This window comes from Perognathus longimembris, chromosome 17 (assembly GCF_023159225.1).
Source record: "Perognathus longimembris pacificus isolate PPM17 chromosome 17, ASM2315922v1, whole genome shotgun sequence".
In the NCBI taxonomy this organism is placed as follows: Eukaryota; Metazoa; Chordata; class Mammalia; order Rodentia; family Heteromyidae; genus Perognathus; species Perognathus longimembris.
The window spans coordinates 41,070,245-41,093,232 of record NC_063177.1 but is presented as its reverse complement, the minus strand read 5'-3'; the positions used below and the strand labels follow the sequence as shown (position 1 = coordinate 41,093,232).

Genomic DNA, 22,988 nt, shown 5'->3' with positions numbered 1-22,988 from the left:
TATATGTTCTTGATACATTGTGTATTGTATATATGTCTACCTGACCTAGGGAAGGGAAAGAAAAACAGGGTGTAAGATATCACAAGAAATGTACACATTGCCCTACTATGTAACTGTACCCTTTTTGCACAACACCTTGTCAAAAAATTTGTGTTTAATTAATAAATAAATTTTTAAAAAAAGAGTCTTGTGGGTTTGTCTCCCTGGGCTTGCTTGAAGCCACAATCCTCAGATCTCAGTCTCCTGAGTAGGTAGGATTATAGGCATGAGTTACTGGTGCCAGGAGGTTGGGAGAAATTTTATTTTACCTACAACAAACTCTCAGAGCCCAGAACTGGCTTCAGAGCAGGACAAATCTCTAGTTAAAAGCCCCCCATCTTGCCAATATTGTCCTGGCTCCGCTCTGTTTTATTTGTCTGTGATGGAGTTGCACTATGTAGCCCAAGCTGGCCTTGAATTTTCAGTCCCCCTCTCTCAGCCTTCTGCACGAATCGCCATGCCCAACTCTGGCTCTGCTCTGGCCTTCGAGAGAGGATTGTGCACGTGAGCTTTGATGAGGCAGTGTTTGACGGGTCCGGTGCCTGTCTACTTCCTCCTACCCTTACCCTATTTCAAGCTTTCTGGGTTTCATGCTGCTACCTAGCAGCAGTTAGAGCCACAGAGTCCTTGAGCTCTTGAAATGTGACTAGTCCAGACCTGGGTGTGCTTCAAGGGCAAGGGCAAACCTGATTCCAGACATTGTGTGTGAGGGGCGGTGGGGGAGGGGAGGAAAAAAGAATATAATACCCCACTCATTATTTTATGTTGGTTACATGTTAAAATAAGAGTAGTTATTATGTTGGTTATATCTTTTTTGGGGGGGCAGGGGGTTGAGACTAGGACTTAAACTCGGTATCTGAGGCCTTCGCTCATTGACTAGTGTTCTACCATCTGAACCATGCCTATAAACCCAAAAGATTCTACAGGTTTTTTTTTTTTTTTCTATAGTTTTTCTACTGGGGCTTGAACTCAGGGCCTGGGTGATGTCCCTGAGCATTTTCCACCGAAGGCTGATGCTCTATTACTTGAGCCACAGCTCCATTTCCATAGTATGTTGGATTTGCTGAGATTATTTTGACTTTTTTTATTTTTTGTGCTAGGCCTGGGCCTCAAGTTCAGGGCCTAAGCACTCTCCTTGAGTATTTTTTTTTTGCTCCAGGCTAATGCCCTACCACTTGAGCTGTAGCTAATTAGTGGTTAATTGGAAATAAGTCTCACAGACTTTCCTGCCTAAGCTGGCTTTGAACTGCAATCCTCTGATCTTAGCTTCCTGCGTAGCTAGGCTTACAGACAGGTGTGTGACACCAGTGCCTAGATCTGCGTTTCTTTTTTCTTCTTGTGCAGGAGCCGTGCTAATCTTCTCTGTATTGTTCCAATTTTAGTCTACGTGCTGCCGAGGTGAGCACCCGTGTTTCTTTTTAAGCAAGCTATTAGGAAGTTTAAAAATGTGGATGTAGAGTCTGGGCATGAGACCAACCGTCCACATACCTCCCTGCCCAAGCTTCCTCGTTCTGTTCTGCTGGCAGCGCTGCTCCGGACCCGGGCTGAGCCGTGACTCATGTATTGCTGCTTCTCAAGCCCAGCAAGAGACTCCAGTGCCTGCCTGCCTCATATCGAGGTGCTGCCTGACCCCCAGCCTCCATCCTGCCCACCTGCAGCTGGCAAGGAGGTCAGAGCCAGGGAAACTCAGTCCTCTGAGACGATCCGTGTGGCCTCCTTTCCGGACAAGCTGGGCAGAGGGGTGCTGGCATCATAGACACCCCGGGAGCAGAGAGAGTGAGCCTCCTGGCATTGCCCTTGCAGCCAGCGCCAGCGCTGTCCTGAAGCCTCTTGCTCCCGTGGGAGATTTGGCAGTCAGTGTGGGGCTCATCTTTCTGACAGGAGGCGGCCCTCGGCCTCGCTGCGCCCTCTCTGCCTGCCCCGAGCATGTCTGCCAACAGCCATGCTTTCGCTCCTTGAGGGGCAGTGGTAGGACACACGGGACTGAGAACAGGAAACTGAGAAAGGGTTAAATGCGGAGATGGAGCTCCTGAGAGGCAGAAGCTATGGGACAAGTTAAAAATAGGCTATTCCAGCCCAGAGCAAGGAAGGCAAGGGCAAACCCAGACTTGAGTGCGTGACTGATGGGCTGGAGAATCATTCTGGCCTCTTCACCCTGCATACACAGAACAGAAAGAGGAGCCTGTTGCCCTCAGGAGATGTCTTAGATATGCGGCTGCATCCTGGGAGGATTTGCTGGGTGGGGGCTGGGGTCTGCATGTGGTGCTTGTCCTGTCTCTGCAATGAACTCCTGTGGTCCTGGAGGCTGGAGGGGGAGCAATGCTCTTGTACCCACCTGCTGGCAACTTCCCAGGCCCCGGCCGCTCTCTCCTCTCCCTCCACTCCTTCCACTACCTCTTTCTCCCTCCCCCCCCCCTTTTACATCTCTGAGTGGGTAGGACTTCTAGGGCCTCTCTGGCCCTCCCATGGTCTCTCTCCCTTTTCCCCAGAATAAACCTCCAGGTCCATCTTGGAGGGCAGGTGGGAAGCCTGTAGCACATTCCAGACCCACACTCAGACCTCTGATCAATCCATTCCCAGTGTGGCCCAAGTGCCCGCTCTCCCTCCCAAGCTCAGTGGTTCTAAGTCTTGCCCCACCTCCTGGAACTGGGAGGGGAGCGGGGAGCAGAAGCGTCTCTGGCTTCAAGGGACCTCAGCTCATTGCACAAGGGTACCTCCTCTTTGCTGGGAAAGTAGAGGAAGGGAGGGCCAGGCCTCCACCCAGTGCCATTTCCTCACTGAGAATTGGGAGACTCGCCCTTTCCTTCCCTTAGCCACTCACTTCCCACACTCGGCACCCCAGTTGTCACACTCCCTTCCAGGATCCAGGGGGTCGTAGGGGGCTGGGAGCCCCAGTGTGACTGTTTACATAACAGAGAGACACAAGTTGGTGTGAGCTCCATGGAAGCCCCAGAATGAGATCTTTAATTGATGCTCCTGGCCCCGCCTCCCCCCAGGCCCAGATGATGTATATACAGGATGCAGAGGGAGCCAGGTCCGAGCCAGGCCAGTGTAGCTCCCCTTCCTCCCTGGGAACTGCCAGGCCAGGCACTGCCAGGGTGGGGCCGGATGATACAGGCAGCTAGGAGCCAAGGTGGACTGGTCACAGGAAGTCTTGTGCCTGCCACTGACACATGCGTGCACACACACACAGACACACACAGACATGCCTGTGTATGTGAAAGCATTCACAGCCTTGCAGAGATGTGGCTCCATGTGTCTGCGCCACGTGCCTGTGTGCACACGTGCCACCCAAGGATGGAGTCCTCAAGGTGCTGTGCCCTTCCTCCCATCCTGGTCTGAAGGGCACCCGCAGCCCCCTCACTGGGGCTGAGTCCTGAGGACCCCACCGCAGCCAGATGCCACCCTGTCACTCGAAGGGCCATCTATGGGTTGCAGACTCCAGTTGGCCCTTGAGGGTGCTTCAGATAAATAGGGAGCCATTTTCTCCATAAAAAGACCTTCTTCAAAAAGACTCCAGGAAAAAAAAAAGGGGGGGGGACTTGGACAGGCAGCTGGGGGCCCCTGGGGTATTCAAAACCCCCAGCTGAGCCCTGGGAGGGGTGCCCCAGGGAGGGGACGCCATTCATTTGTGGCTTTCATCCATAAGGCAGCCCACCCTGACCTGCTCTGCAAGCTGACTTGGGGCTGAGGAGCCAGAGCCAGGACGAGGGGAGGCCAAGGCAGACTTTGTCAGAGGGTGAGGACGTGGGCCAGGTGGCCTCCTCCCGGCTCTCCAGCTCGGCCGCAGCAGGAATCGGGGGACAGATGGGGGACATCTGTAAACTTATTACTTGGCCCTGGCATACAGGTAGGGAATAGAAAGGGCTTCATGGGGGTTCTGAGGACTTCTCTAGAGGCCCAGGGTCATCCGGGCCTGCCCTTTCCTGGCTTTCTCTTCCATAGCACAGGCTCTGGCTTGCTCACCTCAGGCCTTCTCTACCTGGAGAGTCCTCACTGGAGAGTCCTCCTGGCCTGGAACTGCCAGGCCACACCAGGGCCACCTAAACCCTGAGACAGGTAGGTGACAATTTATTTCAGGAACTGTATTCTCTACTCCCCCTTCTGCCCCATGTAAGGGGAAAGGTCAGTCATTTTGGAATTAAAGACAATCTGGGACATGTGGTCCCCACACCCAGAGTGGAGGCTGTGGGCAGGGGACAGGCAGCTTTGGTTTGAATCAGCACTGTACTTCTTGCAGAGTTCTGTGGGGCTGGGCGGGATGGGGGGAGCAGGGCGGGAGGGGCTGAAGGCTGGCCAGGCCTCCAGGCCCTGCTGTGAGTGTCAAGACAACCCTACAACTGCCCTGGCCTCAGCACCCCCAAAGTTACATTCATCTGTTAAGATTAAGTTAAAAAAAAAAAAGAAAATAAGATGTCAGTCCCTTCCCCCTAGGTACCGAAGAGAAAAGGCCCTGGTCCCAGAGGCCTGGTTTTGAAGGGCGCGCTCGCTGGGGGCCCCCCACCCACCCTGAGCCGCACCAGTCTGTGATGATGGAAGCTACATTCACATGGGGAGACGTGGAGTGTGAGGCCAAAGCCATAGGAGGTGGAACGGAACGGGAGACCCAGTGAGGGAAATGAGCTCCAGCCTGGGCCGCAGCCCCCTCCTCCCCCAGCCCCTGTGGAGCTGGGAGGTGAAGGGTTTGGACCTGGAAGACATTTGCATGGCGCCTCCCTCTGTGGCTGGTGGGGGCAGCCTCGTGGTTCAGGACCAGGACGATGGGTGCCAGGCTCGGAAGGAGGGGGCTGGCTCTTAGGCCCCTCCAGACCTGGAAGGGAGAGGGGGCATCAGGGGAAGATAGGAGGCAGGGCCCAGAAGGAGAGCCCTCCGGCTGGGCCCGGGGGGGGGGGGGGGGGAGGGAGGAGGGGGAAGGGTCCGTGCTGGGCCCTGGAGGCAGCAAGTCACAGGCTGGCCGGGAGGGGTCTGGCGGAGGTCAGACAGCGGTGACATGGCGGACAAAACAGATGGACGCAAAGGGAGGCCCCCCTCCCAGGGAATGGAGTTTGTGGGGCACGGCTCCAGGCCCACCTGGTGGGGGTGAAGGGGTGGGGGGGGGGAGTTGTGGCCAGAGGAAGGGCAGCAGAAGGTGGATCGCAGCCTGAGAGGGCAGGTGGGCAGGAGCAAGGGGCAGGGCAGGCTGAGGACTTTCTTCCCAGGCTGCCAGCAAGGTTGCAGGAGGGAATCGCCCCCAGCTTCCCCATCAACAGAATGCGAGAGAGACGAATGAGATGGAGGAGACAAGGACAGCAACAGCGGGAGGGATGATGTGGCCGGCGTCACACTGCCCCCTGCTGGGTCGGGTCATACCTTCCTCGGCGGATGTTTCTTCAGGAGCGCAAGGAGAGGACAAGCAGAGGGAAAGGAAAAGGAGCGTGACTCTCCCTTCTCTGAGGAAGGGACCTCTGGTTCAGAGCCCCTCTGCTCCAACAGCCTGGGTTTCTGCTCCCCAGGGATCTAGAGGGTGTGTGTGTGTGTGTGTGTGTGTATGTGTGTGTCTCTTACTTAAATCCCCAGCCCGTGCCGCCCAGGACGATGGCTGCGACCAGGACAGCCCCAGCGATGGAGCCAATGATGATGTTGGTGCCACTGGGACCTGAGGAGGAGGGCAGGGCTTGGTTGGCAGAGACAGGCACGGAGAGCGGGAGAGACAGACCACGGTGACCGGCTCCAACCTCACCTTTATATCTCTCCGTCTCCCCGGTGGGTGGGGACGTGGGCAGGGGGTTATGGATACTGCAGTCTTTGCCTGTCCAGTCGGGCTGACAGATGCACTTCCCTTCGTTGCTACAGACCTAGGGGGCAAGGAGGGTTGGCAGAGGTGAGTAAGGGCATATCTCCCGCCGTGAGACTCTCCCACCATCTCTGATCTCTAGGTACCCACCCCGTGGTGGGAGCAAATTCGGCGCTCCCCACTGCCCGGGCAGGTGCTGAAGTTGAAGGCCGAGGCTGGCAGGCAGCGATGGTCCAGGCACAGCATATTGGGCCCACAGGCTGTACCATCCTCCACGTAGCTCAGGTCAGAGCCATCAGCCAACTGCACGTGGCCTCCCCTGGGGAGACAGCACAGCCAGTTCCTGTCCAGCTCCCCTCAGAGCTGTCACCACCCCTTCCCCCAGCCGTCGTCCCAGCTGTGTTAACACCTGCAGTCCAGCTCCTTGCCCTGATGGTGGAACGTGACGCTGCTGATGTCTCCCCCCAGGTCTCCCAGCCGAGGAGCTCCAGAAATGTTGACACAGAGGAGAAAGCCACAGAGCACATCCCTGTTGGTATACACAGAAACAGCCCCAAGTTGGACCCAACCAGTGACCTCTGATCTGCCCTCTCCACGGGGCCTCCCTCCAAGGAGAACCCGCTGCCCCATCTCTGAAGAAGTTCACCCTCTGCACAGAGCTGGAGACCCCCATCAGGCAGGTGCCTTGGCTACTCACTGCTTGTTGCACTGGACCCAGCCTGACCCCTTGCGTCCACAGTTCCCACGCTCTGTCCCCTCCACGTTCAGTTTCTCGTAGCAAAACCGATCAGCAGCCACTGCAGACAGGTGATGTCAAGTATTACCCGGGCCGCCCCAGGCCCTCGGGGCTGCACCTCCCGCACTCTGGCCTTACCCCAGGCTGGCTGGGTCCCTGAGATCCTGGGGAGCCACATATTTGAGGCGGGAAGGCATATTCAGCCAGAAGCCACCCCTCCCTAGTCTCTCCATTCTGAGTCCTCCAGAGTCCCCATCTCCCTGATCCAATCACACTCACCGTGGCCCCAGAGGGCCTGGCACTGCCGGTCCCGAGTTTTGCAGCGACCCCCATAGCAGCGGCCCTAGGGGACAAAGAAACAACAGATAGAGACAAGTGATCAGAGTGGAGACAAGAGACTACCCTGAGTCCCAGGGGGGAGGGTGCCCACTCCTCATACCTGCTCATGATCACAGTAGTAACCATCCAGCTTGTGCAAGTTAGGGGGACACTGTGGAGGGATGGACTGATTGAGCAGAGCAGCCCCAGGACTGAGAGCCTGAGACCCACCACGGGGAGGACTGCAGATGGGCATTCATGCAGTGTGAGCTCAGCCACAACAAGCTTTCCACATCAAAAGTGTGGGGGGGGGGGCTCTGTCTGTAGGGCTGACTCTGGATCCATCTGTAAGTCCCTTAGCCTCTTTAGCCTACCTCAGTTTCCTGTATCCACCCACCCACCTGGCAGGGCAGAAAGAAAATGCCTTGGCACCTAATTCTGATTTAATGGATGCAGACTAATATTGACCACTTATGCTCTCTAGCATATACTAGGCGGTGTGGTGCCAGGCACTGGGAATAACAGCCAGGCTATGAATGCTGGTCTAATTGAAGGAACAAAGCCGGGAGATAGGAAAAGCCCCTTTCTAGGAGAAAGAAACCGGGGCTCACAACTGGCAGGTGTCACCAGCTTCAGAGCAGGGGCTGGGGAGAACAGTCACCCACAGAGGTGAACCTAGAAGGGTAAGAGGCGCCCTGCCCAGGGCTCTGCAGGGTGACCTGGACGGGCAGACCTGGCTTGAGTCCCCCGTGCAGGTCTCAGCGATGTCACACTCGTTCACGGCCTCGCGGCAAGAGACACCCCTCGGTTCATACTGGGGAAGGAGGCATTCACGGGCTCAGACCGGATACAGCATCGCCCTCCCCGAAGATCCCGCCCTCCTTCTGGGATTCTTCCGAACAACCCCGTCTCCCCCTCCCCCCCCTCCCCCAAATCCGTTTCAGTGTTCCCACCCGCTCCGGGCGGTTCCCAGACCCCGGTAGCCTCGCCCAGTTCTGAAGCCCCGCCCCCTCCCCGCCATTGGTTCCTCCTTCGTGATAGGCCCCGCCCAGGCACGAGTCCCCGCCCTGTCAGGCCCGCCTCCTTTCCTAAATCCCGCCTCTGGTTGGACGGCCTTCAAACGTCCCTCCCCCCACCCCCTCACCTTGCAGCGGCGACAGCAGAGCCCGTCGCTGCACATGGCGTCGTGGGTCAGGGTGCATTTCTTGCAGCAGTTGCCGCCCGCGCGGCTGCACTCCTGAGGGTCGGCAGGGAGAAGCGCAGGGAGGCGGGCGGGCCCTCACTCTCCCCACGCAGCGTCCCCATCGCGTCCATCCGCGGGTCCCCCACCTGGCACTCACGCGTGGCGCCCCCGCGCCCAGCCACTCACCTGCACCGAGCCGCAGTCGCACTCCTCCCCGGCCTCCACGAAGCCATTCCCGCACTCGGGAGGGTCCAGGAGCTGGGCCAGAGAGGGAGGTCGGGACTGGCCAGTACCTTGCCCACCGCCCGCTGCCCGGTTCCCGGCCCAGGCGCTGGTACCTTGAGGGGTTTGTTGAAGAGGCAGCTCCCGCCGCCCTCCTGCAGAAACTGGTTGTACTCGTCGATGCTGCAGCGGGAGAACTTTTGGGGCAGGTAGAACCTGCGCAGATGTGAAGGGATCGCGTCACGGGTGCAGCCCCAGCAGCTCTGCCTCACCCCTTGTGGGGATTGGGGTGCAGACCCATCGGAAGACAGTGGCCACCATCACTAGGCGGCTGAGGCTTTGCCCCGGGACGTCCTGTCAGCCCTCCCCCGGCCCAACCGCGCGTGTGAGGGAGCCCAGGACGGGGTTGGAGCGCTCTGGAGAGATGACGCCTCCATACGCGGCTTGGGCGCCGCCCAGTGTCGATTGAGCGCACTACAGTCCGGCTAGTTTGGGTGTTCAGCAGGACAAAATGCGTCTTCCCTAAATAGTGCTTGCAGACAACCCCGCATCTTAGAATGCTAAGCAGCGCCAGCTGGGTCCTTTGAGGCCACGGGTCCAGATGGCCATCTGGCGCTTGTTGTAGGACTCTCCTCCAATAGGCAAGTTTCTCCCCAAGAACTCACCCAGTGTCTTCCATGATGCAACCCAGCCAGATGTCTGGACATTTGCAGTCCCCTGAAAGGTAAGCCAGGACATGACTGGGTCAGAAACGGCCCTCTTACACCCTTTCACTTCTAGATGCGCTGGGTATGCATCTGGGCTAGACCCAGGGCCTGTAGCGGAGCCTCCGAGGGGCAATACCTGCTGAGCTCCGGTGCTTATTCCACATCATGCCCAGGTTCTGCCCCAGCGTCTGGGCCAGGGTCACTGCCATGGCCCCCATGTTGCCGTACTAGGGACGGGGGAGATGGACGTGAAGATATTTACATCTTCCAAACATGCACCTGTGCCTTCACAGCCGCTCCTTCAGACGCCCCAGCCAATCCCCCTACTCACCTCGTTCACACCCCCACCCCGGGACAGTGAGCAGATGCCCCCCACATAGGCTGCCCCACTGCTGGTGCTCTGGAAAGTTCTGCCCCTGGAAGGAGAAGGTTGTTAGGATGATTTCCATCCTACCCAGGGGCTCCCCTGAGTTGTAAGGGGGACCCCCAATAGTCATTCCTTGGAGAGGTAGGTCTTGCCCTTCAGATCCACAAGCCAAATGAGAGGCTCCTATTGGCTCATCTGTAGCTGCAAGGCCCTTTTATTAGGCTTTTCCTCTACCAGGCACTGGGTCCCAAAGGAAGGGATAATGGGGAAATCTAAAAAGGGAGGGGACCAATGGGAATCAGAGGGCAGAGAACCACCAGGGGTAAGGCAAAGGGCACCAGCCTAAGGTTCAGGGGATGTTCAGCCAGATGCCCATAGCGGGAAGAGGTGGCAGGTACAAAGTGAGCCTGTCCCACAGACTCCAGACTCGGGGGAGGGCAGCTGACAGGGGCAGGTATTCAGGGACCTGAAGGGCAGCCTGCAGAAGCTGGCAGGGTGAGCGGGATGGGGGACTCACGAAAAGAGGTGAGTGGCATCGCTGGGCTCAGGCAGACCTTCCCGCCGGTACACCATGAGCCGGGACAGGGTCTCCAGGAGGTCATCCTGCACCTGGATCTTATCCCCATCTGCCCATGTTTCCATGGCAACCAGCACAATGCGGGTGTTGAGCTGCTCCTTATATATCTGAGCCCAGAGGGGAGAAGATGAGGGGAGTGGAAGGAGAGAGTAGGACTGGGGGGGGGGGGAAGGGAGGGATGGAGGGTCTCAATCTGTCCCTCCAAGGAAGTAGGGGTCAGAGGCTGACAGTGACCCCTGAGTGTGTGGTGGAGGAAAGAGCTGGGAGAGGGGAGACAGGCTGCTTACCACATCCGCCAGGTTCACCACAGACTTAGCAAAGTTACTAGTCAGGACCACAGATTGTCGCATCTGTTCAAACTGGGAAGGAAGGAGTGGACTAGAGCTAGGCTCCTCCAGGCCCCTTGCCCGGTGTCCACCCCCCCCCCACCCGGCCTGGGGACTTACCAGCTGGTGGTCATTGACCACAATCAGCTCCACATATTTGGTCTCGCTGTGCACTGTGGGGTGGCCCCTGCGGACCTAAGAGGCGGGCGGGGCAGCACTTGGAATCAGTCCCCTCCATGTCTGGCCTCCTGGGCATATGCGTGCTGGGGTGGGGGAGATCTAGACTCCTATCAGGGATAACATCAGACCCCCACTGGCAAGGGGGTCCCCCTCCTCCCAGCCTGGGATGGGGGTGGAGAGCAGGCAGCCTCTGACTGCCCGAGGTGGGGAACCATGTGGACGCTCATGTTAGGGAGGATGGCGGGGAGCACTGCCCACAGTTGGTTCCTGGACCCCTGGCCTCATCCCTCTGAGCCTCCTCTGCCCCAGGCCACAGCCCAAGGTCTCCGCAGCCTGAGGTCTGGGCGGGCCCCGTACCTGCCTTTTCCTTCTCAGCCTTGGCAGGTTTGGAAGAGCAGAACGGGCGGGGGCAGCAAACAGGCAGCCTGTAGGGAGGGGCAGGTGAGAGAGGCACAGTTGCCCCCTCCCCGGCCCCCCTTCCCCTCCCTTACCTGGCTCCCTGCATCCGAGGGGGGCTGGGAGGAGAGGGGTCCGGTAAATGAGGTGGGGAAGGGGTCCCTGCAATGAGGGAAATGAGTTCTTGGGGAGCCAAGCAGGTCTCCTCTGGGCCCAGTTTTTTTTGGGGGGGCAGCTCCAGCCCTTCCCTCCACCCCACCCTGGGGTGACCCAGAACTGGCCAGAGCTCCCATGTCGGATCTGATCTCCCAGATGCTCAGATTCCAGGGTCAAGACCTGGGGGCGCCCTGAGAGACAGGGGCAGAGGACACTGGAGCCCCGTGGGAGGTCATGTGGGGGACAGAGGGGACATTGGAGCTGGGGGCGCAGGAGGGCAGTGAGGCCGAGGTGACTGAGGGCGGGGGGGAGGAAGAAGCTGCAGCTGGGGGACAAGCGAGGCAGGGCCACCGGAGGGACGGTGAGGATCTATCTACACAGGGCTTACTTGGGGGGCTCCCCAAGGCCCAGCCATCTCTTGGGGCTCCACGATGTAAGTCAGGTTCCCATCAGAGAAGACCCCACTGTGGAGAGAGGTGCGGCTCCCCTGTTGTCTCAGGCTGGGCAGGGGTCTTCCCTGCCCCCCCCGCCCCCCTCCTGTCCCCCCCCCACTGGACTCACTGCAGCCCCTGGCAGGTGGACAGGGCCGCGAAGGAGTGTGGGTTCCCCCGGAGCTTGCCCTGGTAGTAGCAGTGGTCGCCGGCCCCCTGGGGAGAGCAGAGCCTTGGGAAGAAGCTGCCCTGGTGCTGGGGACGAGATGGCGCAGGGGCCCAGCACGCTGCCCTGGCTCCGAGCCCCAGAAGCTCTGGAATCCGATACTCCTGATCTGTGTCGCCCGGGGCAAGCCCCTACCCTCGCCGCACTTGAACCTGAGGGAACTGGACCGTGGCTAGGGTTTGTCCGTGGCCATTGGTTGGGGCTGGTGAAGGGATCCCCAGACTCCTTCGAGAATGATAACTAATCTCCACGTGCTCCAGGCCCAGTCCTGGGCATCCGCCACATTTTATACCCCAGGCAGCTGGCTGCTATGGACCCGCCCCCCCCAAGCCTCCCCCACAATCTTCCGTGACCACTGCCCTGTGGCCAGGCCCCCAGACCCATGGTCTGCGGTTGAGGAACTGTGGCAGCAGGGGGGCCTCCTCGTCAGACTCGTGGGTCAGAGGGGACCACCAGCGCCCGCCTGCACTAACCGCTTCCTTCAGAATTGTGCTCCAGTTATGGAACAGGCTGGTGGCATGGCGGGGGGAGGGGGGCGGGGAGGGCTATTTATAGCTACTCATTCATCTTTGTTCAGTCTCGGGGCCTCCAAGGCTGGGACCCTAGTGTGGCAAATGGGCTGGAATCTTGGGGGAAGTGGGGGGCACCTCCTCTGCTTTCCTCAAGGGGGAAAGCTGGCATGGCTCAGTGAAAGGCGTTCTATCTCCATGCAAGGGGGAGGCTGGCCAGAAAGCAGTCAGACGTCCCACCCTGGGTGAGTGGGGCTCAGGGTCCCCCGCCCTGGCTGCTGGTCCCTGGAGTCTCCAGGGTGGAGAGGGATGGGAGGTCTCGAGGGGCTAGGCCATTCTGGGCACATCCCTGACCTCGTGGCCCTCAGCCACCTGTCTCTTCATCTTTTGTTGCTGCTGTGCTAGGGCTGGAACCCAGGTCCTGAGTATGCCAGGCAAGCGCTTCACCAGCGAGCTACGTGTCCAGCCGCGGCTCCACATCTCACACCCCTGAGCCCTCCCAGGGGCACTCACGGTGCTGTGCTGGGTGGTTCCCTCGCGGCTGAAATGGCGTTCCACATAGTGCGAGGAGAGGAGGTGACTGAGCAGCACATGGAGTGGCGAGAGGAAGGAGAGTGGTCGGTGTCACCAGCTCCGTGGGGCCCATCCCAGCTCGGGATCAACACCGCCTAGGCGTCCCCAAGCAGCAAATCCCAGGCCACCAAATGCCCACCCCTGCCGCCCATCCTCTGGGACCCAGGTCACACTCACTGGTTCAGCTCCAGGTCCAGGGTGAAGTTGGAGTTGAAGGCCGGGATGAGGAAGCTCACCTGGGCCAGGTGCACAGGCTGGCACGGGGGAGGAGAGAGAGGTCAGCCAGAGCAGACTGAAGGTAGGTGTTGGGAACACTGGGTGTTGGGTGGGGGTGGGGGAGCGCAAGCCCTGGGAGGAGGCAGTGCAATTCCAGCAGCCAAGGGGACCCCTCTAGGGAGAGGAGGCTTTGTACAAGGCCCTCCACTTTCAGGACCCTGGTCCTTTCCTGGGGGTGGGGGCAGCTGCTCCTCCCAGGACAGGGCCCACCCTTTGCCCTTTGCCCTCTGGGGGTCTTCTGGGGCAGTCTCCTGCCCGTCTCCTGCCCAGGGCCCCGTGCCAGGCCCTCCTGGGACGTCCTGTTGGCAAGGCCCCTCCCTATCAGAGGGACAAAGGAAAGGCCCAGAGGTCTCATGGAAAGGGTGAAAGGTCCATGTCCTGGCAGTGCCTTGTTTCCACCCTCCATCTCCCTGAGAGGCCTTGGAAGCACAGACACAGGTGGAGTGGGTGGGACCCGACCACGGGGTCCCGGATGCGAGACGAGGGGCAGGTGTCATCCACACAGGCGGAAGGAACTTGGCTGCTCTACTCCCAAAGCCATTGCCCTCTGCCTTGCCCAAAGCAGATCATCTTTAATATTTCAATCCCATGGTTAATTTTTAAACACGGAAGTTTTCCTGATAAATTTTTCAAAAGGACCTATGCAGTGGGGCTGGAGGCTCCAGGTTGCCATGGCAACGGACCAGGCCTTCACAATATGGCTGCCCTCCCCAGTCTGGGTGTCCAGCTGCAACTGCAGGTTTGGGGGTGAAGATATAAGAGCATGAAAGGAAGCCCCCCCCGCCACGACACAAGACATGCAGGAGAGTCTGGGGTAAGGGGAGTTGGCCTCCCCTTGACTCAACCATCCTCAGGACACACCTGGAGGTCCCACTACAACCTAAGTTGGCAGACACACAGCCTCAGTTTTAGGAAAGATCTGGGCACACAGGAAAGGCCTCAGTGGGCTCAGGGGCTCGAACCTGCTTTCCACCCTGTCCAGGAGCTGCAGACATCAAGACAGGGTCCTGCCATTCCACCCCGTGCAGGGCAGCTTCTGTTCCCTAGCGGGCTTTAGTGATGGGGAAAGAGCCGGAAGGGCAGTAGCCCTGAGTAGCCACCGCTCAGGCTGAGTTGAGTTGTCCTCCCCCACCTAATCCTGACTAGTCCTGACTGAGTGCTGCTCCGGTGCCCTGCGCAGGCCTGAGCCCTCTACAGGCAACAGAGATGATCGTCACAACAATCCCGAGATACACACGCCTGCCACTCGCGTCAGGTGGATGGGGGCAACTGAGGCACAGACAGGCTAAACGAGTTCACCTGAAGTCCCACAGCACAGAAGTGGTGGAGCTGGCCTCTGAGCCAGACCTCTGAGCCCCAAGGACACCGACTCACCCCGTCCCAGGCCAATCAAGGCTCCAAGCTCCATCCTGAGCCCCTACAGCATCGATCAGACTTGAAATAGAAAGTCAAGGGCAAGGAGTCCCCGCTTCCTTCCAAACACTCGGCCCGGGCCAGCTCCACCTGTCCCTCCCCGTTTCTGGCCAGATCCATCTCTCTCCTCCCTCATCTATACCTGGGCATCCCTGCCTGCCCTTCCCCTCCTCTCTCCCCCCGCTCCTCTGAGATGCAACCGACGAGGCCGAGTCGTGGGAGGAGAGGGTGGGGCAGCTGCCCAGTCAGGCCTGAGAGGAGGCAGGCCAAAAGGAGCTGGTGACCACTAGAAAGGCAGGCGGAAAAACCAAGAGAGACCAGATACTCAGGCACATGGGACTGGCCCAGCCACCTAGGGGCACAGCTCTGTCCCATCTGAGCAGCCAGCCAGGTCAGGCAAGCTCCTCTCAATCCCAGCTGCACAGCTGGGTGCCTGGAGGGCACCCCAGCCAAGCTCAGACCAATGCTCTGCCAAAGCTCAATGGTGCTCTGACGGGGCCTGCCTCCTGCCCTGGCCCTGGCCTTCTCTCATTACTTCTCAGTCCCTGGGGCCCTCTAGCCTTGAGGTCACCCCGGTCCTCCAGCCCAGCTCAGCGACCGGGTGCCCTGCACTTGCCTCTTGATCCCAGGCCACCCGGGCTCCTGCGTGCTCCAGCTCATCTGATCGCAACCAGCTGGTTGAGAGCTTGTTGGATCCTCATTTTACAAATGCTCCCGAGGCTCAGGGAGGTGACACGCTCGGGGGCACACTGGCTCTTGCCCTTGGACTTGGGGCTGGACCTGCATGATGGCTGTGGTACTTGGTAGTGCGATGGCCTCTCTACCCCAGGCTTCCTGTGGTGAATCTACCCTCTAGCTCACCCTCTCTTCTGCTTGGGGGAAAAGAGGGCCTCACCCCATCCACACTCCCTGTCAGGACTGACCGGTCACAGTGCAGAGGGGAGGAAGAGTCTGCCTGGGATCTCAAAGCCCCACAGCCAAGAATCCTAGTGATAGGAAGGGGACTAAAGATATGTAGGGTTCTATGTGCCCCAGGACACCTGAGCCTGCAGAGCCCCACTCCCCACAACCTCCAGACACTGCCCTTCAAACCTCTGAGCCCTCCCCCTGCACCCCATCCTCTCCCTTTATCCATAGAGCTTGTTCTTGCCACCCCTTAGTCCTTGATATCCGTGTGTGTGTGTGTGTGTGTGTGTGTTGATCCTGGGGCTTGGACACTATCCCTGGCTTCTTTTTGCTCAAGGCTAGCACTCTACCCCTTGAACCACAGAGCTGCTTCTGGCTTTTTCTGTTTATGTGGTGCAGAACCGAACCCAGGGCTTCATGCATGCTAGGCAAGCGCTCTATTGCTAAGCCACAGTGCCAGCCCCTGTCCACATAGCTCCACTTCCAGTTTTCTGGTGGTTAATTGGAAATAAGAGTCTCATAAACTGTCCTGTCCAGGCTAGCTTTGAACTGGGATCCTCAGATCTCAGCCTCTTGAGTAGCTAGGATTACAGCACCTGGCTCTGATATTCATTTCTTGAAATAGATACACAGACTTATCACTAATTCACCTTTACTGTGGGTGACCTCTACTCTCCTCTTGGGTGAGGGCTATGCCCTCTTTCTCACCACTCAGGGAGACCCGAGGAGCTGCTGAATCCTCTAGTTTCCCCATGGGTAAACAGGGATAGTGTGAAGGTGAGGGAAAGCCCTGCTTTCCATCATTGAGATGAACACTAATATATAAAGAAGGACTTGAGGATTCTTCCAGCTGAGCAGGGCCTGAGCTGCAAAGGACCCCTTTGTATCACCTCCTCTCATAGGGACATGCCTGAATGGTGGCTTTGTGCTACAGATCTGGGTGGGCTGGCTTGATTTGCCTGTGAGGTGTCTTGCCCCCACAGGTAAACTTTCTAGAAGCCCCTCACCCCTGCTGTGCTTGGAGACACTAGCACCTCTTGGGCCGAGTGGCTGAACCCAGAAAGGCAGAGGCCCCATCTGAGAAGGGTCAGGGCCAGGAGAGCCTCTAATACCACTTGATTCCCCCCAACGTCCCTCAAGAAGGCAGAGGATTTCTGGACAAGGAGAACAGTTGGGTGAATTTCTGATGATGGGATTTGACCTAAAAATTTAAGGACAGGGTCATCAATCCCTCTGGGGACTAACATTGGACAGCTGGGTTCCTCTAAGCGGCCAGGAGGGTGCCTGAGTGAAGCCAAGCCTGCAGGCCAGAGTTGGGTGGGAAGGACCTGGCCTCATACAAACAGGTGACCCCCAAGTGCCCCGAGCCCTGACTGTCCCCAGACCCCAAGCCCTTCAGGCACCTAGAGTCCGTCCCACTGTGCGATCTGGGCTGTGGGACCTGGGACGCTGATCTGGCTCAATCCTGGTTAGACATGCAGCAGGGCGAGGGGTAGAGACTCGCCTTAGGTCTGTGGAGGAAGAGGAAGGGCAGAGGCTTGCTTAGGTCACAAGCATTAGCCGTGACCCACATGGTGGCTCGCTCACCCCCAAACCGCAGCGCACAGCCTTTCAGAGTGGAGCTTATCATGTGGGAAGCCTCCCTCTATGAGGATCCACCTGCCCTGAAACCAGACCCCACTGTGAATGGCCGCAGAGACCCCAGGGCGGCCTTGGCGCGGGCCCTGGGCTTGCCGCCTGTGGCATCTGTCCTGTGAGTGAGCGTCTCTTGGGTCAATCCATCTCACTCCCAGGCGGCTGGAAAACCCACATCACGAGGGACATCCCCCTGCATTTCCAGCAAACGCTGCTGTGGACAGCTCCCAAGGACTCAGTGACTGAGGCCTGGACCCTGCTCCTCCTGACCTGGATCACTCCCCTGCGGTCAGTCTGCCCTCCCCCTGGTTGTCAGGGAGTCTGTGCCCCCCCAACCCCCCCCCGTGCCGGGTATAACCACACAGCCACGTCTCGTGACCCATAGGCCACATGTGGCCGTGGGAGCCCCTGGGTTTCATTCATTTTGGTTACCTCTTGTTCGTGTGCAGTGAACAACCAGCCCAACTGGACCCTCTGACCCTCTTGTTCTGCCTCACCCCTCCACTGCGAACTCCTGGTTGACCACCCATTTCTGCGCTTCTCTGGAGTACAGGCCCAGCCTGCTTCCAAACTGTCAATAAGCAGTGGCACAGAGGGGGGCCAAGGGTCCCCCGCATTGTTCCTCTTTGCTGTAACCCCCGATCAGGAGGTGACAGCGCCCAAGAGTGGTGCTCTGAGCCAGGTGCGGATGGCTCCCACTTGTAATCCTAGCTACTCAGGAGGCTGACAGCCAAAGGATGGAAGCTTGAGGCCACCTGGGAAGAAAAGTCCACAGGGACTCCATCTCTAAAATAGCCAGAGAAAAGCCTGGCTGGAGGCATGGCTCGAGTGGTAGAGTGCTGTTAACTGAGCAAGCAAGCAAGCTGAGCTACAGCAAGACTGTGAGTTTAAAACCCTCGTCCCAACAAAATAAACAGGGCTGCTCAGGGATCAATCCTGACTCTGCTACTGAAGTGTGGTGAGACCTGGGACCTATTTCCCATCTGTGAATCCTCCTGGGGCCCGGCTAAGGATGAAAGGAACTCAGACAGGTGAAGAAGGCAGGAGATGCCTGCCCAGCCAGGGCCTGGTATCTAATTGTTTCCCACCACCCTCTCTTTTCTTATCCAAGCCCTGCTTCCCCCAAAGCCCTCAGCACACTGAGCCCTTTCCCATCAACACTTCCTGTGGGTAGTGGGGAAAAATGGATTTAGGGAGCAGGAAGATGGAGTTCTTCAAAGGGGAAGTGAGCAGCCCCAAACCAGAGCAGGTTAGTGTTTGGAGCTGTCAGCCATCACATACCCCAGGCTCCTCACAGAACCAGGGGGCTTGCTGCTGAAGTTCCAAAGCAGGGCCATGATAGCCCGCCCTGGCTACAAGCTGCACAGCCCCACCAGCCCTGTGTGGGGTAGGTGGTTGGTGGGGGTTGGAGGGCTACCAGGCCCCTTCCAGTCAGGAGTTAACCACCTGCTGTTCTTGTTGGCCTTCTCTCTGGGTGGCTGGGGGAGGTGGCCCTGGGTCCCCAACCCAGAGAACTGGAGGGGAAGCATAGTGTGTGCTGGGCAGTGCCCTGCTCTCAGAGAAAATGACTCCCAGCCCCATTGCCCAAGATCTGATCAACTTTGGACAAATGACTTAACCTCTCTGAGCCTGAGTGTGCTCATGTGTAAGATGGAGCAGAGAAAAGGTATCTATCTGCCTGGAGACTGAGAATGAAATGATGTAATGCATACACACACACACACACACACACACACACACACACACACACACAGATATGCAGCAGAGAGCCAGCTCCAGAGCCTTCCACAGTGCTGGCAGCTCTCTCCTTTAGCATAGGCAGGTCCTCTGTTTCAGGGGAAACTGAGGCACAGAGGAGTCTGTGTCTTAAGCAAGTTCTCTGGAGCTCTGTCAAGTGGAGCCTGGACAGCATCAGTCCCATAGAATACCCCGACTGAGAGTGACCACTGCACCCAGGACCTCAGAACTCCCCACTCACGCCCAGGGCCCTCAAACACCGCCCGAGTGTCTTTAGACTAAGCCACTGGAATATAATACCACCCGCCACCCACTCACCCAGCAGGACCAGGTGAGGCCCAAAGAGAGCTCGGGCCCAGCCAGCCCCACTGGCTGCTCATCCTGGCTTCTCCATATGGCCACAGCCCCCCTCCCCCCCCCAAGAAAGGACTAGGCTGAAAGTACAATTTACCCACTTTCCATCGCTATCTGGCCCCATGCTTCCCTTCAGCCTTGTCTCTTGACCTTATAGTGGCATCCCCCGCTCCCCCAACCTTCACATCCTAAAGGATCCCTAAAGAGCACAAGTCGGGTCCCAGTGTTCACCCAGGCTTGAGTGGCAACTGTAGGGTGCTGGGTGCACAGTAGCCCAACTAGGGACCAAATGGCCTAGGACCAAGCATTGCCTCTGGAGCGGTTTCCCAGGGCGCCTGGAAAGGCATTGAAGCTGGCCCTGCCTCCCTCCCTCCCCGGCCTCCACCTTGCCAGCTAGGGACCATTATCCCCTTCCTCTCTCTCTCTCCCTGCTCCCCTCCTGTCCCCTCCCCTCTGTGCTCACTGCCCTGAGTGATGGTCCATCCATTATGCATGCTTCTTCCTGCTCCACTCCATTTCTCCAGTGCTCACCCCCCCCCCCTTGCACCACCCTGCACCTCCTCTCCCTCCCCCTTAAGGGCTTTTAACCAAGTACATTAGGCAGGGCCAGATGCCAGTCTGACAGATGTCTGTAACGTTAGCCTCCGATTCCCTCCTTCCTCTCTCTGCCCAGCCCAATTTACCTCCCACCACTTGCAGCTGCCTCAACTTCCCAGACTCTGGGGCACCCCCTCCTTCAAGTCTCTCCTCTAAGGCTCCTATTTCTGGCTAGGTCTTCACTACCCAACCCTCTGCCGCCCCCATTGGCCTGGCTAACTTTCAGCTTCAAGCTCCTGGAGAGCAGAGGCATGCTGAATGAATATTCCATCTGGGTGATTATTATTCACATGATATTAATTAATTATTAATTGCAATTAATCTCCTTCATCCCTAACCTTCCTCTGGGAGGCAGGAGGGGGGCCCAGCAGCTGAAAGGGACAGGACACAGGTAGAGCTGATGAGCTTGGGAGCCTCAAACCACTGTCCAGTGCCAGGACAGGAAGGAAGCAATGGCCTGTAGGTGCACCTTGGGAAACTGAGGCAGGAACAAACACCACGCTGTTACAAGAAAGCCTATTGAGGGCGACTTTGGGAGCCTGAACCCCTCACTGAGCACTTAGCTGCTTCTCTTGACCAAACTGTGCTTTAAGCAGGACCACTAACTCTGGCAGGGAGGCTAGCAGAAGAGGGACCCCACAACAGACTGAAAAACGGGGCTGCCCAGGGGCTGGGCTGGCGCGGGGTTCCCGCAGCTGGGCAGGCCCGGTGTGTCTGCACCGCTGGCCGCCAGCCCCACCTGATGGCCCATTGTACAGAAGGGGAAGCTGCAGGAGCTGCAGCTCGAAGGGGGGGGGGTCCCCGAGCCCTGGCTCCCCGGGGGCCTCCCGGGGGCCCCGAGGCCTGCGTGGGCCCCCTGGCCTCACCACCCGGCCCCACTCACCGGGCCTCCGGGCCGCTCCTGGCGGACCCTGGTGTCCAGCTGCTGCTTCCGGACCTCTCCCCCAGAGCTCTCCCCTACCAGCCGGCTGGGCTCCGTGACCTCTGGGGCTTCGGGGCTCCCCACCTGGGGTGGACCCCCCCAGTGCAAAGCTCCTCTGGGACCCTGGGCCCCGAGACCTGGGGAAGACAAGGCCGTGGCTGCAGGATGCCCTCCGCGGGCCACGGGGCAGGCGCCCCGGGAGCGGAGCGGGCACCCCCAGCCCCCGCTCCGGCGTGGCCGCGAGAGCCGGGGGTGGCGATCTGGGTGCCCCGCGGCGGCTCGGGCTCCACGGGGAGGGGGCCAGCCGCTCCCCGGCTGCCCGAGTCACGACCGCCCCCCCCCCCCCCGCCCCGCAGAGCCCGCAGAGCCCCGCAGAGCCCCGCAGAGCCCCGCAGAGCCGGCAGGGCGGCGGCGGGGCCGGACAGGTGGGCGGACGCGCCTTCTCCCCTCGCCCGCTGCCCACCCCGCCGCGCGCCGGACCCGCCGGCACCCACCGGAGCGGTGCCGCAGGATCCGCCGCAAAGCCCGGGGCGCGGGCGGCCGGGCCGGGCCGGGCCGGGCCGGGCGGGGGTCACTCACCGGGCGCGGGGAGCAGCGGCAGCAGCAGAGCCGCGAACGCCCAGCGCCGCAGCCGCCTCATGGTTCGCTCATAATCCTCGGGCTCCGGGGGCTGCGGCGGGCGGGCGGGCGGCGGCGGGCGGGGGCGGCGGCGCCGCGGCGGCCGGGCGGGGGTCTCGGCGCGGCGGCCGGCGGGGAGGCGCCCGGCTCAGCGCGCTCGGGCCGCGGCCATCCCGGCGGGGCGGCGGGGCCGGGTTAAGAGCCGAGCGGCGAGCACGTGAGCCGAGGGCCCGCCCCCCGCGCCCCCCAGCTCGGCGGGCCGGGCCGCCGCGGCGGGAGGACAAAAGAGGCGCCGCCCCGGACCCCCCTCCCCTCCCCCGTCGCTCGGCGGCACCGCGGCGGGGCCCCCGGGGCAGGTGCGCGGCGCGGGCGCACGCCGTCCCCGGCCCGCAGCCCCTCCGCGGCCACCCCCGGCTCGCGGATCTGCGGGGACCCGTAGATGTCTAGTGGGAGGGGGGCTGGGGGGCAGAGGGAGGGTCCCCATCCCCGGGAGGGGGAGGCTCAGCCTCGACGACAGCCCGCCTGGGGACCGGCTGCTGACCTGTCTCCCCCCCCCCCCCACTCCGTGTTGCACCCTGGTGTCCCTGCCAACCTAAAGCTCGGAGGGTGTGGTGTGAATGAGGCGCACGGCGGGGTGTGGGGGGGGGGGGAGGCAATCCCGCCCTCTGCCTCCGGGGACCGGCCCCGCACCAGCGCGTCCCGGGCCGGGCCGGGCAGGGCACCGCAGCCCTCCGGTACCCGGGCCAGACCCCCCTCCCTTCCTGCAGGCAGCTCCCTTCCAGACAAAGATGCCCCGCCACGGGGGGAGCTCCGAGGCACCGCTTGTCACCGCAGCCACCAGGAGGAACGTCCTCCTCCCTCCCTCCCTCCCCTCTCGGATCCGAGTCCCTCAAGTAGGGCATCCCAACCCTTCCTCCTAAACAAAACCATCCAGGTCGTTTACGTAGTTAGCCTGCCCCACTTCTGCTCCCCTGGCTGGTCCCAGCCTTTAAGGAGACACCTGGGGGAGCCCCCAGCCACTCCTCTGGACCAGGTTGTCATTGTCTTTAGAATAGGACACCTTCCAACCCACCTCCCCAATTGGACCCCCAAGCCCAGCTGTCCCAGCTGCTTCCTTAACTCAGTTCCTAGCCTTCCCCCAAGATGGATTCCGTGCCAGGGCTGGAACCTTTGACCTCTGCTGAGTTCCTAGGAGCCAGTGCCTGGGGTGGGGGCAGGGGGGAATGGCGGGAGGCTGATGCTGAAGCCCCCATGACCAGAGTATTTTTGTATTAACACTGGTGAAGCAGAGGTGGGGAGGTAGGGAACCCCTTCCTAGGTCCTCTTCTTCCAGGACCTCTGCAGGGGATGGGGAGCTGCCTCTGGCTTGTGACAGCCTTACTCCTCCCTGCACCCCCCCTCCCCAGCTCTATTTTAGGCCCAGGAGAGGTGAGAAGGCGATTTCCCAGGAGGAGCTGACATCAATGCTGGGAACGAGGTGACTCTCCACCCCCCCCCCCCAACCACCTGCCACTCCAGCCCCAGATGCTCAACAAGGCTGAGCAAACTCTTCCTTCACTGTAGAGATCTTGAAAAACCTCCTGCAGGATGCAGGGATGAGGAGGGCCTCAGGACTGAAGGCCTGGTATGCCTTTGTCACTGGAAAGTCAGTAGAGGCCCAGTGGGAGGGAGGCAGGGCGCAGAGGGGTGGAGAGGTGTGCTCCCATTTTACAGCTGGGGACTTCCTTCTCCGTCTTGCAGTTGCTTAGTGAGAAGTTGGGGCTCCCATCATCAGGGCTCCATTCCTCCCTGGCTGCCTCTACCCACACCTC

At 59.9% G+C, this 22,988-nt stretch overlaps 1 protein-coding gene and 1 non-coding gene across 4 annotated transcripts; both read right to left on the bottom strand.

Moving 5' to 3' along the window:
- Window positions 1-1,339: 1,339 nt before the first annotated feature.
- On the bottom strand, window positions 1,340-1,445 carry LOC125366571. The gene has a single exon (XR_007213868.1). It is a non-coding gene; the product is annotated as a U6 spliceosomal RNA (small nuclear RNA).
- A 2,643-nt stretch (window positions 1,446-4,088) lies between these two features.
- On the bottom strand, window positions 4,089-21,236 carry Adam11 (ADAM metallopeptidase domain 11). 3 transcript variants are annotated; one of them, XM_048365899.1, is made up of 27 exons: window positions 21,139-21,236; window positions 20,521-20,696; window positions 12,897-12,973; window positions 12,660-12,726; window positions 11,542-11,627; window positions 11,369-11,444; window positions 10,920-10,986; window positions 10,786-10,853; window positions 10,369-10,443; window positions 10,210-10,281; window positions 9,863-10,029; window positions 9,310-9,394; window positions 9,115-9,205; window positions 8,937-8,988; window positions 8,388-8,487; window positions 8,236-8,307; window positions 8,011-8,103; window positions 7,600-7,680; window positions 6,988-7,038; window positions 6,828-6,891; window positions 6,510-6,609; window positions 6,222-6,341; window positions 5,963-6,131; window positions 5,759-5,873; window positions 5,584-5,674; window positions 5,389-5,406; window positions 4,089-4,849 (listed from the first exon to the last, which is right to left on the bottom strand). In XM_048365899.1, the coding sequence occupies exons 1-27, from the start codon at window positions 21,197-21,199 to the stop codon at window positions 4,834-4,836; spliced, it is 2,310 nt and encodes a 769-aa protein (XP_048221856.1). In that variant the 5' UTR covers window positions 21,200-21,236; the 3' UTR covers window positions 4,089-4,833. The 3 variants fall into 3 exon arrangements, with proteins under 3 accessions (XP_048221856.1, XP_048221855.1, XP_048221857.1); XM_048365898.1 differs by lacking the exon at window positions 4,089-4,849 and having other exon boundaries at window positions 4,959-5,406; XM_048365900.1 differs by lacking the exons at window positions 4,089-4,849; window positions 11,369-11,444; window positions 11,542-11,627; ... (2 more) ...; window positions 20,521-20,696; window positions 21,139-21,236 and having other exon boundaries at window positions 4,959-5,406; window positions 10,790-10,853; window positions 10,920-11,070.
- Window positions 21,237-22,988: the final 1,752 nt, after the last annotated feature.

What these genes read in the sequence shown, in the direction of transcription:
- Adam11 (XM_048365898.1), bottom strand. Translation starts at nt 21,199, where the DNA reads ATGAGGCGGCTGCGGCGCTGGGCGTTCGCGGCTCTGCTGCTGCCGCTG. An exon ending in GGCCTTGGGGAGCCCCCCAA is followed by an intron (nt 10,987 to 11,368) that starts GTAAGCCCTGTG and finishes CCCTCATTGCAG; the next exon opens with GGACCCCTTCCCCACCTCAT. An exon ending in GAATTTGCTCCCACCACGGG is followed by an intron (nt 5,874 to 5,962) that starts GTGGGTACCTAG and finishes CTTGCCCCCTAG; the next exon opens with GTCTGTAGCAACGAAGGGAA.